At 59.8% G+C, this 13307-nt stretch overlaps 5 protein-coding genes across 5 annotated transcripts in view; 3 read left to right on the forward strand and 2 right to left on the reverse strand.

Annotated features, from left to right (window-relative positions):
- Nucleotides 1–1215, forward strand: part of ACA1_129560 (tatDrelated DNase, putative) — a gene marked incomplete at both ends in the record, with an annotated part of 1413 nt that extends 198 nt beyond the window's left edge. Inside the window, 5 exons of the mRNA XM_004336795.1 lie at nt 51–131; nt 217–475; nt 594–782; nt 882–986; nt 1180–1215. Of these exons, the coding sequence (XP_004336843.1) occupies nt 51–131; nt 217–475; nt 594–782; nt 882–986; nt 1180–1215 (670 nt within the window). The remainder of the gene's footprint in view (nt 1–50; nt 132–216; nt 476–593; nt 783–881; nt 987–1179) is intronic.
- Nucleotides 1216–1422: 207 nt separating this feature from the next.
- ACA1_129670 (variant sh3 domain containing protein) lies at nt 1423–5254 on the reverse strand (the record flags this gene model as incomplete). Its single annotated transcript, XM_004336797.1, has 6 exons — nt 1423–1632; nt 1727–1740; nt 1765–2445; nt 2532–2641; nt 2735–5075; nt 5200–5254. 6 exons carry the CDS (start codon nt 5252–5254, stop codon nt 1423–1425), a joined length of 3411 nt encoding a protein of 1136 aa, XP_004336845.1.
- A 506-nt stretch (nt 5255–5760) lies between these two features.
- On the reverse strand, nt 5761–7713 carry ACA1_129680 (uncharacterized protein; the record flags this gene model as incomplete). Its single annotated transcript, XM_004336798.1, has 5 exons — nt 5761–6059; nt 6128–6426; nt 6516–6849; nt 6924–7331; nt 7449–7713. Coding segments are annotated over 5 exons (1605 nt in total), but the record flags the coding sequence as incomplete, so codon positions are not given.
- A 941-nt stretch (nt 7714–8654) lies between these two features.
- On the forward strand, nt 8655–12266 carry ACA1_129690 (TBC domain containing protein; the record flags this gene model as incomplete). The annotated part of the gene is made up of 11 exons (XM_004336799.1): nt 8655–9903; nt 9983–10397; nt 10496–10598; nt 10683–10793; nt 10881–10988; nt 11121–11191; nt 11373–11484; nt 11551–11664; nt 11755–11868; nt 11961–12077; nt 12186–12266. The coding sequence occupies 11 exons, from the start codon at nt 8655–8657 to the stop codon at nt 12264–12266; spliced, it is 2595 nt and encodes an 864-aa protein (XP_004336847.1).
- A 335-nt stretch (nt 12267–12601) lies between these two features.
- ACA1_129700 (uncharacterized protein) lies at nt 12602–13178 on the forward strand (the record flags this gene model as incomplete). The annotated part of the gene is made up of 2 exons (XM_004336800.1): nt 12602–12761; nt 12840–13178. Coding segments are annotated over 2 exons (499 nt in total), but the record flags the coding sequence as incomplete, so codon positions are not given.
- Between the last annotated feature and the right edge of the window lie 129 nt (nt 13179–13307).

Genomic DNA, 13307 nt, shown 5'->3' on the forward strand with positions numbered 1-13307 from the left:
ATGGTTTTTGCTTTATTCATTATTATTTATTTTTTTGATTCAATACACAGGGGAGTGGTGGAGCGGCTGCACCGAGCAAAGCCGGACAAGGTGCTCGCGGCCTTCGGCGTCCACCCGTACTTCGCGCACAGGTCCGTAGGGCGTGACACGTAGCGTGGTGGTGCGTGAGCTGAGTGGTGACCAGCGCCGCCAGCGGTGGTGTTCTGTGGTGTGCAGGCTCGCGGAGGGCTGGCTGGAGGAGCTCCGGGAGAAGCTGGTGGCGAACCCGCGCGCCATCGTGGGCGAGATCGGGCTGGACAAGGCCGCGATCACGCCCGACACCGCACGCAACGAATACGACGCACAGACCACCGCGTTCACGGCACAATTTGACTTGGCCGTTGAGCTGCAGCGGCCCATCAGCTTCCACTGCGTGCGAGCGTTCGGCCATGTCATGACCCTCTTCCGCCAACATGCCCTCCGATACGACCAACTGGTGCACCAGTCCTTCGCCCTCACCCTCTCCTGTTTCCCGGCTAGCCTCACACACGCCACACGCCACACACGCCACACATGCCACACACGCCACACACGCCACACACGCCACACGACAGATGCGAAGCGGAGAGGAGGACAAGGCGCGGGGGACGCTGCCGCCTGCGATCATCATGCACTCGTTCGCGGGCACTGTGGGCGGGATGGAGAGCCTGCTGAGCAACAAGGGCCGGAAGGGCAACATCCAGGAGCGACTCTACTTCTCCTTCTCCAAGATCGTCAACATGCGCGCTCCCAAGACCATCGACGTACGCCCGACACGACACGACACGACACGACACGACACGACACGACACGACACGACACGACACGACACGACACAACTCATTTGCGAGAAATGTCCACAGGTAATAAAGGCCGTGCCGGAGGATCGGCTGCTGATTGAGAGCGACCAGCACTCGCCGGCACACGGCGAGGAGGATCTTAGCCGAGTTTGTGAAATCGTCGCAGAGGTACGCTTCTTCTCTGTCCATCGAACGACCGCCGTGGCCGTGTGCCGCGATCGCAGTTAATGAATCACACGCACCAGGCGCGAGGATGGAGCGTCGAGCAAACCGCACGCATCACACACGCCAACGCGACTCGTGTCTTTTCATTCATCGCTTGAACGTTGGTTGCCAACTGTCTTAATAGCAATCGTCGTAGAGCTCGATCCACGTCCGGGCTCCAACGCTCCAGTAGTGTGTGCTCCCTTCAAACATCCCCTCTCGCCCAAGCGCCTCCTGCAGCTCGTTGAGAGTCTCCTGCTTATTGAGGGTCTCATTCATGGTCTATACATTGAACATAGTGTTAAGAAAAAAAATAGCAACATGTGGTGGATATCGCCTTGTTGTAGTTTATTGTAATACATCGTTCACTCAATCACACACTCCTTTACTCGACCACTCGTCAGTCGAGCAGCTGTACGTGGTGTGAGGGGAAGGCCCCGCATCGGCTGGCGTCGGCCTCACACTGACCGGTCCACATGCCCGACGCCGAATCCTTGACCAACACCAGCACCACCTCGCCCTTCCGCAGCATCCCGATCCTGCTCTCCCCGCCGCCGCTGCCATCGTAGTCCCGTACCACCCGCGCCCTCTGGAACCTCCGGCTCAGTCCCTGTTCATCATCACACACGCACCACACGCAACACCGCACACGCGCTGTTGGCTGATGGTCACCAGAAGGGGATCAGGCTTAGAGGGGTGCGCACGGTGGTCTTGGGTTCTTCGGGGGAGGGGTCGACGGCACGACCGAGCAGCCACGACCCGCGCCTCTTCTTTCGCTGTTGTTCGGGACTCGCCGGCGGGCTGGCGCCAGAAGCGGATTCGATGGAGGAGCCGGCCTTCTTCTTCATCATCGGCGCTATGAGCGACGAAGAGGCCGACGAAACGCCGATGACGCTCCCCGATCGAGCCTTGTGGCCCGCTGTACCTACGCCGGAGGCGGCCCTCATGGCGTGCAGGTCGATCCGTTCCCGCGGCGACGAGATCGAGGCCGACCGGCGCTTGGGCGAGGCCAGCGGCTCCTCGACCACCGCAAGCTTTGAGGCCTCAGCGATCGGGTCTCGGCTGGTCTTGCTGCTGCCACCGCCGCTGCCCAGCAGCTTGATGATCCGGCTCCCGGCCTTCTTGGTAGGGCTCACCTTCTTCCCCTGGGAGACGGCGCCGCCGTGGTTGCTGGTGTCCTCCTTGTTGGGCGAGGCGGCCTTGTTGAGCGGTGATGACTTCTTGCTGGTCGTCGGGCTCACCTTCTTGCCCACCGTAATGGGCGAGGTGTGTTGTGATGGTTGATTGCTGTGATGGTGGTGGCTGGTGGTGGAGGAGGACGTGTCGGCCGATCTTCCCCTCCACTCCTTGAGCATCTTGAGCCGCGTCTCCTCGTCCTTTTGCTTCTCCGCCAGCTCTTCAACCACCATCGCCATCACTTTCTCTGTGATGCGTTGTACATGCGAGCGCGTGACAGAAGGTGTGAGCCGCCACAACACGAACTCGAGAGTGATGGACAGCGGGACTTACGTTTGACGTTGGTTATAGATCGCAGCTTTCGGGCCTGTTCCTTGGAGAGCAGGCTGACGAACCTGGACGGGAACAGACCGTAGCGCTCCTCTCCAAAGGCGCCCGTCCACCTTAACATTCACCCACCCAGCCAATAAAAACGAATAATGTCAGTAGTGGAAGAGGCGACGTAGTCTGTGTCGACACACGATCGAGCTACGTACCAGCCGGAGGGGTCTTGTTCGTAGACCTCGATCACTTCGCCCAGGTGGAGGTCCATCTCGTCGGGCGCACGGGCGGCCCACTCGTAGGTGACCAGCCCCCGGGGCCACTCGTTGTCGACCACGCTCTGGTAGGGAATCGCGGGCTTGGGTACCGCCGGCACCTCGGCAGGCATGCGCGGGGGTGACAGCGGACTCGCGCCGCCCGGCCTGGGCGACTTCGACAGTGAAGGCGACAACAACGTCGACCCCGCTGGGCAGCCCTCGCCGCTCGACAGCATCTGGTCGTCGCCTTCGGTATTGGTGGCGTCAGCGCGTTCTACGAAAGATTCGGGGAAGTAGCCGCAGCTGCCATCGGCCTCGGCCTCGCCGAACCACCAGGGGTCGCCCTCGCGCTGGTCCTGCAGGTAGACCAGGACGATGTCGCCCGCCAGCAGCTCCAGCTCGCCGTGGGCGTCCTGGTCGGGCGTGTAGTCGTACAGCACCCGCATCCGCACCACCTCCTCCTCGTGTGTGCGGTGGCCGCCGGCACCTGCCGGCACCTCCACGTCTGGCACCAGCTCAGGCTGTTCCTGGGGCTTCACGTCCGGGGCCACCACCACGGCGGCCGCCTCGGTACTGGGATCTTCTCCCTGGCTCACGGACTGCTCGACATGGGCCTCCGGCGTCTGGTCCAGGATCACAAGTTCTTCTCCTGCCGAAGTGATGGGCGTCAGCTCCTCCGCGTCCAACGCTCCGTCGTCGTCCAGCTGGAAGGTCGGTATACCGTCGCCTTCCAACACGCCCACGCCGTCGCCGTTTCCGTGGACGGGCTCGGCCGGGGCTGGGGCTGGGGCAGACTCTGAGTCCTCGGTGATTTGGGCCTCTGCTACCAGGGACGGTGCAGCCTGATCGTCGGCGACGCAGCACTCCTCCTGGATCTCGGCTGGTCTCTCTTCTGGCTCCACGTCAGCCGCTGGATTGGCCACCGCTGGTGGTTCGGGCTCGGTGCGAGGCAGCTCGGGGCAGAAATGCGGGTAGTCTGCCTGGCGGACGGTCGCAGTTGCAAGCTCGGGCTCCCGGCTCTCGTCGACCTCAACCGGGTCCTCCACCAACGACGCTGCACGGCTTCGCACCTTCTTCTGATTCCTCCGCTCCCTCTTCTTTCGCCGCTTCTCCTCTTCCCTCGCCCGAATCCTTGCCTCCTTCTCCTCTTTCGTCTCCTCTTCCCTCGGTGGCGCCCCAGGCTTCAAAGTCGGCGTCGGCGTCGGCGTCGGCATCGGCGTCGGAATAGGCGTCGGAATTTTCTTGGGTGCAGGGGTGGTGACTGAGGGAGTGGCTGGGACGAGGTCGAGGCTGGCGTCGATGGAAAGGCTTCGCTCCCGCGCCCTGCGCCGTCGCTCTCGGCGCTTGGTACCGGTCGACAGCGGCTCGGGCCTGGCGGCGAGGCTGGCTGCCCGCTGGGTGCGCCGCGCGGTGAGGAGCTCCAGCTTGGCCCGCGCCACCCGCCGGCGCTCCTCCTCGGCCGCCTCCCGCTCCCTCTCGGCCTTCGCCCTTTCCCTCTCCCCCTCTGCCGCCTCCTTCTCCTCTCTTCGCTTTCGTTCTCTTACTCTCTTTTCCTCCTCTTCTCGCAATCGTCGCATACGCTCTCGCTCGGCCTCTTCGGCCTGGCGCCGTCGGCGCTCGCGCTCCTCCGCGGCCCGCCGGGCCGCCACCACCTCCGCCAGCTCTTCCTCCACCTCGCCCCGCCGCCCGGCCACGCAGGGCCAGTAATGGACCACCGCGTGGGCATCGGCCTCGGTCAGGTGGTTGTTGACCCTCAGCAGCTCCTCCCTCATTTCACGCTGGCGGGCCTCCTCCACGCGCCGCTCAGCTTCTGCCAGCTCGGCCAGTCGCTGCCGCTCGCGGACCTGCTCGGCCTCGAGCCGCTGCCTCTCAAGGGCCTGCTCGGCCTCGAGCCGCTGCTTGGCCTCGAGCGCGCGCTGTCTCTTGGCCGACTTGCCGCGCCGCCGACGCTGCCTTCGCTGCTCGGCGGTGGACAATTTCCGCTTGGGCGTGTCTTGAAGGGAGCTGGCAGCGGCCGGGTCGGAGCTCAGCGGCTGGTGTTGGCCGCTGTCGCTTGCCTGGCGTTCGCCAAGATCACGCCCAGTCTCGGCCGATTCGCGCTGGCCCAGGTCCTGAGGTGGTTGTGTGGTGCCATCGTCGTTTCCGCTGAGGGCGCGAGGGCTGGAGGGGGCGTTTTGCTGCTTGGCCCGGCGTCTGGCGGCCTCGAGCTTCCTGCGTCGCTGCTGTGCCTTTGCTCGGCGCCTCTCCTCAAAGATTCGCTGTTTCACCTCTTCCTCCTTCCTCAGCGTCTCCTCGAACACTGCAGTGTATTTGAAACCAGTGGTTGCGTTGCAAGGTTTGAGAAGATTTGGTAGTGCGTGGGTAGTTGAAGCTGGTGGTGTGTAACAACCAGAAGATAGCCACACTGTTTGAGGGGGGCATACCAATTCCAAGCTTGACCTTCGCCCCGGCCGCAGTGGACTTGGGTCCCAGGTCCATCCCTCGATCAGTGGTGGCTCGAAAAAAGACTGATCCTCACTCCTTTTCGTTGGTTCCAGAAGAGCTCGACTGATCCACGCCGACGGGAAAGGAAGGGCACACCACCACCTCAGCCACGCCTCAGGACCACAAGCTTTTGAATCTGTTGGATGTCAGCGTGGCCGAAAAACGGAGCACCCCGTTTTGAATATCGCCCCTGGTGACTACGAGTTGATGTCAACTCCCATACACCACCAACACACGAAACGCCCAAGGCAGAGGGTATAGGGTAAATGGTTTGCTTCATTTCACTCCATTCACACTCTATATGTCTTCCCCACTCACCTACCCACTCGCGTAGGCGTCGCGCCGTAGTCGTAGAAATCACCATACGCGCCCGGCACAGGCATGCACCACCATCCAGCCTCCACTCTTCCACTCCCCCACTCCGGCGCGATGGTGCCAATCGTTGTCGTCGTCGTCTCATAATGTTATCGTAGCGATGATGGAATCGAGACCAACGCAGATCAGGAGGAGCTGCTGAAACCGCACACGGGCCGGACGACGGGCGTAGAGGCGTCGATGTCGAGTCGTTCGAAGAGGCCCTCGAGGTTGGTGCAGAAGCCGTCGAAGCAGTCCGACGACCACGAGCGCAGGTCCGCGATCTGGCTGCCGAGATCGAGCTGGTCGGGATCGGCCGCGACGAGGGACGTGTAGAGCTCGCCCAGCTTGGCGTCCACGTGCTCCAGCGACGAGATCGACTGTTCGATCTTGTAGAGAAGCAGCACCTTGTCCAGCTCCATTTGGTCGAAGCCCCTGTAACTACCTATTGACCCACCTGCATCAGCGACCGCACACGCACATGCACACATCGACCAACGAGAGACGACGCACCTTCGCCGTCGAGGCAGAAGCAAGTCCTGTTCTGGCCGTCGCACACGCCACAAGCGTCGACGACCTTGCCGGAGCCGGGCACGCCGTCGCAACCCACGCAGGTGTTGTTGCCGCCGCATACTTCGCATGAGTCGGTAACGAGGCCGGAGCCGAGATTGCCGTCGCAGCCCACGGTGGGCGACAGCAGGACCTTGACGACAGTCGCGTTGGAGGTCAGGTTGGCGTCGTTTTTCACGTAAAACTTGAACTGGTCCTGAGCGTCGCCGATCGGGCCGGTGCTCTGGTAGAACACATACCAGCTGCATTCCACCACACACGCACACGCGTCAGAGAATGCGTAGAGAATGGACAAGGAATGCGTGTGGCCTGTGTGAGGAATGTTCTCTACCTGGCGAGAGCCGCGCCAGCGCTGGTAATCTCCTTGCCGCGCGTGTTCTGGTTCTTGGCGTAGAAGAGCTTGCCGCGCGCGGGAAGCGTGTCGATGATGTAGGTGATCGGGCGGTAGGTGGTGTCCGAGCCGAAGAGCTCGACGAGGGTGATGACAGACTGGTCGATCTCGACCACCTGCGTGAGCGACTGCACGCCCGACACGTCCCAGAAGGTGCCGCGGTTGAGCTCACCCACGTGCGGGTTAGCATCCTGGGGGGCGTAGGGCATGGGCGCGAGCGAGAAACCGGAGCCCTCGTTAGCCCGGTAGTACGCCTGGAGGTTGGGTGTGTTGCCTGCAGTGCGCGTCCGGTCAGCAGATGGACGTGCGTGCGTGCGTCGTGCATCGGGTGTCGTGTGTCGTGCGTACCAGGGTAGATGGTGAAACGGTTGTTGTAGATGTCCTCCTCGGAGCGCGTCACGTCCCAGAACTTGATCTCGTCCATCCAACCGTTGAAGAGCTGGATGGCGGGGTTCTGGAAACGACCCAGCTCGAGCGGCCGGGTGTCCTCGAGGTGCTGGCGCGAGTAGAACTGGGGACTGGACGACCAGCCGTTACCGTTCGTGAGCACGCCGTCGAGGAACAGACGTATGGCGCGTGGGTTGGTCGCGTTGGGCCGGTGCTCGATGGTGAACGCCACGTGATGCCAGCGGTAGGGCTGTAGCTTCACGCCGCCGTTGATGTTGACACCGTAAATGAAGGTACGGCCGTTGGGCGCGCTAGAACCGCCCATGAAAATGTTGAGGCTGCCGTCCGGTCGCACCTGGAACACAAACTCTGTCACCCCGCCCAGCAGTGAGAACACACGACACGATAAGACGCAACACTCACACGCACGACACGACACGCACTGCACGCACGACACCAATGTTTCTGGAGCGAAAGGGGACAAACCAGCAAATCTGTTGATGTGGGTAATGCCAAAGGCAGCGTCGGGGAGACCAATGACGTCGGGGTCGGGGTATCGGGAGAGGATGGGCTTGAACTGACCGTCGCCCGGGAGGGGCAGGGCGATCCAGGCCTCGAAGGTCATGTTGCCCTTGACCACCCGCGATAGCGAATCGAATTTCACCCAGCTGCCGGGGGCGTTGGGGAATGTGTAATCGAAGCGGAGGGCCGACAGGGCCGAACCCGCCACCGGGCCGGCTGATGATGAAGGGAGGGGGGGTGAGAGATTGACCGAGGTGAGAAAATGCGAATGATGAATCATATATCTTTTGATTTTGGTGAATGAAGAGAAGAGGCTGAAGAAGTAAGAAGATGGAAAGGATCTGAAGGAGGGGAGGGGAATACCTCGGCTGGAGGGGACCATGACGGCCGCCACAACAACCAGGGCGAAGAGGAAACAGGATAGAGAGAGTCGCATGATGTGTACAGCAAAAGATGGAGCGAGTGAGAAGAGGGGAGAGAAAAACTCCAACCGGGTCTCCTTATCTTTCTTCTTCTTCTCTTCTCTTCTCTTCTCCTTCTCCCAGATCGTCCCTCCCTCGACACAAACACAGCTGAGTCCGGGGCGAGACACACAAGTTTTTATGGTTCGAAAACAGAGGGACATCTCCATAAGAGGTAAATATCTCAACCAGGGCAACACAATAAACCAGGGCCAATCGCCCCACCGAGCGTACTGAGAAAAATAAGAAACAAAAGGGAAAAAAACAAGGTCAATCCAACTAACAAGATGGGCCGGCAACAATCCTTTCATCCTTTTCGAAAGGAAACAAACTATTGATTATGTTGATTGAATGCGGGCTTGGGCGATTTCAGGGACTCGTACCAGGGTGTCTCCCATGGTCTTCTGGTGGATCAGCCACTGCTCGTGCTGCCGCACCACGTAGTTTCCCTTGCTTCTCTCGACACAAGCCGAGTGGCCTGGCGCAGCGAGAAAAAGAGAGGTCACGCTTGGAATTTGAAAAACGGGACATCAAGAAGCTTAGTAGGCTATTTCACATTCCAAACGGCTCGCAACTTTTTTTCTTTTTTGTCGGTTTCCGGCAGGCAAGAAGTCATCTCGATCTGGAATTGGAGGAAGGGAGAAGGTGAGGCTGCGGCCAGAACGAGCTCGCGATAAATTAAGGGCGTGGCGGAAGGGCGTGTGCGAAGATGAGCGAATCACGCAGCACGCTGGAGAGATCTCTGAGTGTGGCGGCGTCGAAGGGAGATGACTGCAAACTGCAGAGCTTGCTCGACAGCATTTCCTCCTCATCGAAGAAAATTAACATCAACTATCGCGACGCGAACGGCACCACGGCAGTCCATCACGCCGCCTTCAATGGGCGGCTGAGATGTTTGCGAGTGCTGAAGCGCTATGGGGCCAATCTCGACCTCCCTGATGAGGAAGGCTGTACGCCGCTACACAACGCCGCATTCCAGGGCCACGCCGACTGCATCGACTTCCTTCTTCGATCAGGGGTGGCGGTTGATCACCACGACATCGATCACTCGACAGCGCTCCACAAGGCGGCGTTCAATGGAAATCGCTCTTGCCTCGAGATACTCCTCAAGAAGGGCGCAGCTGTGGACAGCACCGACGTGCTTGGCATCTCGGCCCTCCAGAAGGCCGCCTGTAACGGCCATCTCGAGTGCCTGGAGCTGCTGCACGAGTACGCGGCTGACGTCAACAGCCGCGACAACACCCAATCGACGGCGCTGCACAAGACCGCCTTCAGGGGTCACTTCGAGTGCGCTCGATTCCTGGTGGAGAAGGGCAGCGCGCAGGTCGATTGCAGAGATGTCGAGGGCACGACTCCTCTTCACAATGCGTCGTACGGGGGCTATGGATCGTGCATCAAGCTCCTCCTCAGCCATGGGGCGGCCATCAACGTCCCATCGAACAGCGGCGCAAGCCCCCTGCACTACGCCGCGGCTCGAGGCCATCCGAAATGCGTCGCCATGCTCATCGCGCAAGGGGCCGACATTAATCAACAGGACGCTCGGGGGATGACGCCCCTTCATCTTGCTGCGCTCGAAGAACACAAGGAGTGCATCACCACGCTGCTCGAGAGCGGCGCCAATCCCGAGCTGCGCAACACCGACCGCAAGACGCCCGCAGATCTCGTCACCAGCAAGCGCACGCTGGCCCTGTTCGAGAGCGTCACGAAGCGGAGGCGCAGCAGCTCGGCCTCTTCTCCCACCACCGGCTCGCTTCGCGTCAAGGCACCACCTCCCCCCCGTTCTTCTCTCCTCTTTGCACTCCAGAACCCTAACCCACACGCGACCACCGGCGAGCAGAGCACCAAGCAGTCGAAGAGGAAGGAGCTCTTCCGCGGCGAGCAATCGGAGCGGCCGCTGCGGCTATCTGACAAAGAAGGCGAGACGGGCTCGTCCAAAGGACGAAGGTCGAGCAGGGCTGGTACGTGACGTGTCGTCAACGAAGCTCTTCCCTTTGCTATCGCTTCTCACCATTTGTTTCTTCTTCTTCACGTGCACAGATCTCCACGGCGTCGAAGGTACCGAAGGAAACGGTGGAGCGAAGGAAAAGAACAGTGGCAGCCAACTGCGCCGCGGGACAAGCGAGCGTCGACCATCGCGAGCGGAGTCGATGAGCATGGGCAGCACCAGGGACCGGGAGAAGGAGAAGGAGAAGACCACCAGCCATGACCGGAAGCGGGAGCGAGGGGTCAAGGGCGAGGAGGACGGCGGCGGCAGCGGCATCGGCAGCAAGATCTCGGGAGCGTCGTCGAACAGCGAACAACAGAACGGGAGCAGCGCCAACCACTGGGCCTACGAAGGCGCCACGGACGGCGCCGCCACGAATGGGCACAACAGCATGGAGCAAGACCCGGAGGAACAGGCGCGACTCAACGCCAAATTCGATCGCTACGGGTTCCCCAAGCGAGACGAACGGTACGCGCATCTTCACCCTTTGTAAAGCCTGCACGTAATTGCGGTCTTCTTGATGTTGACCATTGCGTTTCTTGTTGTCATTCTTGTTCCATGTCAAGGGAGGCGGACTTTGAGTTGGAAAGCAAGAAGAAGGAGATCAAGCGCGAACTGAAGTGGGCCGAAATGCTGGGGTCGTGGGACAACAAAAAGTGGAAGGGCAAGGTAGGACCACACATTCCCGCTTCTGCCAACCCTTCATCTACAGTGACTCACCATCTGTTGTTGAACCATTCGATCGTCGCACAGTTGCGAGAAAGGGTGCTCAAAGGGATTCCTGACTCGGTGCGCGGCGAAGTGTGGAAGCACCTCACGCGCTCCTCTCAGCTCAAAACCTCGCACCAGTCGGGAACATACAAGGTGAGCAACCCCCCCCCGCCTCTCCTCGGGTCCTCAAGGTGGTTGGTATCTCACCGTGAGACCAAACCACCTTCGCCCCCTTCCCAGGCTCTGCTCAAGCAGGAGACGCCCAGCGAGGATCAGATCACGCGAGACATCAACCGAACATTTCCGCGTCACATTTTGTTCCAAGACCAGGGTGGTCTTGGCCAGCAGGTTCTTTTCAACGTTTTGAAGGTCCGTGCCGCCCTCTTGTTCTGGTCATTATTGTTATTGTTTTTGTTATTATTATCGTTTGGTATTTATTCGTACTGGTGCGTATTCACTCACGCTCTTTCCCGACCGCAGGCGTACGCGGTCTACAATCCGAACGTGGGATACTGCCAAGGGATGGGATTCATCACCGGCCTTTTGCTTATGTATATGGAAGAGGAGGACGTACGAAACCCCCCACCACCCTCCTCCAATCTTCGCTTCCACGCGTCGTTGGTCGCTTAGTGTTCGTCGTTGTCGTCGTATGCGCGTGCGTGCCGCATCCGCTTCTGACTTGGTTGCGACACTTGAACGACAGGCTTTTTGGGTGCTGGTAAGATTGTGTAGGGACTACGAGCTGGAACCGATGTTTTTGCCTGGACTGCCTGGGCTGGGGCGATGCACCTTCATCCTGGACAACCTTTTGCAGTCATTCATGCCCGACATCGCCAAACACCTGGTATGTTGTTCTCCACACCACAACGCACTCTGCCTCTGTTGCCAACACATCACACAACATGAACAGGAAAACGAGAGGGTGATCAGCAGCATGTTCGCCACACAGTGGTTCATCACGGTCTATACCTACAACATGCCTTTCTCCATCGTCCTCCGCATGTGGGACGTGTTCCTGCAGGAGGTACGGCCTCCAGCTGCCCATCCGCTCACACGCAATTCCTTGACGGACTGGCTGACTGACTGGGGCCAATGGGCTCACGCTGCACTACAGGGCTATGCTGCTGCATTCGTGTTTGCCATCGCCCTGTTCAAGATATTCGCGGACCAGATCAGAAAGAAGTCCTTCGAGGGTCTCCTGCGGTTCCTCAAGTTCGATCCAGATGAGGTGTGCCCTCTTTGCTTCTCCTCCTCCTCCTTCATCGTTGTCGTCGCCTTCTTCTAATCGTCTCGACTTCGTCATGCATGCATGCGATTTAGGAGTCGGAGCCGTTCCCCAAACTCGATCCGGAGAAGCTCATCAAGACGTACAACAAACTGCACGACAAGGTCATCAGCAAGCTCGAACCCCTTTCGGAGAAGTACCGAGTTATTCGGGTTCGTTGCCCCCTCCAACCTGTGTTCATGTTCATTTGTTGATCGCTCGTCTTCTTTCTTTGTGTATACTTCTTCTTCTCACTCTTCTCGTTCGGTCCGCGCGTGCAGGAGCAAGAAGAGCGAGCCGAGCTGGCGGCGATGGCCGCCCGAGCAAACCGATCAAAGAAGACCGGAAACGCGGACGAATGATGCTGATGCTATTCGCGCGATAGCCTCTCCTTCTCACACCTCTCTTCCCCAAAGCGCTTCCAGTTCTCTCCTGCCTCTCTTTCCTTTCCTCCTTCCCTCCGGCCTGTATGTACTTGGACCTCTTGTTCTCTTTCTTGACCTTGGACCTCTTCTCTTTTCCAATTTGGGTCATTTCCGCCGAATTTTTTGCCAGATTTTTTTGGGCTTTTTCTGGCTGAACCAGAACAACACAAGGAAGGAAGAAGTACAACTTGCCTCGCCTCAAGCTCGCAGGTGTAGACACCTAAGAGAGCTGAGCTTGAAGACGAGGCTGAGGCGTTTGTTGTTTGGGAAAGATGGGAGGGCAGTCGTCCAAGGCAGCTTCGGGCGGCGAGGAGACAGACGGCGAAGGGCGCAAGAGGAGAAGGGAAGACGAGGACACCCCGCACAAATCACCCACCACAACTGCAAAGAAAGGACGCCAGCGGCATCCCAAGAAGAAAGCTCGTCCTGCTGGTTCGTTGCAATCCCATCTTGTATTTGCCGATTCTTGCCCCCCCCCCAACACACCAGAATCTCAACCACCACCTCCAGCAATCCAACGTACCTTCAAGGTGTGTCTGGCACCTGACGACGTGCGCCGCTTCACCATCCCTCTGGGTCTCTGGGTATGCATCAACGCTGTTCACTGTGCCGTGACGAGCACCACCTGGGCAATACTGAAACTTGGACTGCTGTGGTGCCAGTCCGAGTTCGAGGAGCTGCTGCGGTCGCAGTACCCGTGGGCGTTCGACCACGCCGAGGGCTGGGTGGTGGCGATCCGCTACGAAGACGAGAGCGGCGACCTGTGCATCCTCTCCTCGCAGCCCGAATGGGACGCGCTCTGCCACAACCCGCTCCTCGGCCGCATCGTCCGCGTCTTCATCAACCACGGTACCGTGGCCTGCTCTTCCGCGCTGCTGCTGCGTGTCGTGTGCAGTCTAGCTGTCGTGTCGTTGGTCGTGTCGTGTCTGTGGTGTCGTGTCGTGTCGCGCGGATCTGACACGCTTACCGCGCACAGAG

The sequence above is a fragment of the Acanthamoeba castellanii genome (genome assembly GCF_000313135.1).
Source record: "Acanthamoeba castellanii str. Neff unplaced genomic scaffold scf7180000084698, whole genome shotgun sequence".
In the NCBI taxonomy this organism is placed as follows: domain Eukaryota; phylum Discosea; order Longamoebia; family Acanthamoebidae; genus Acanthamoeba; species Acanthamoeba castellanii.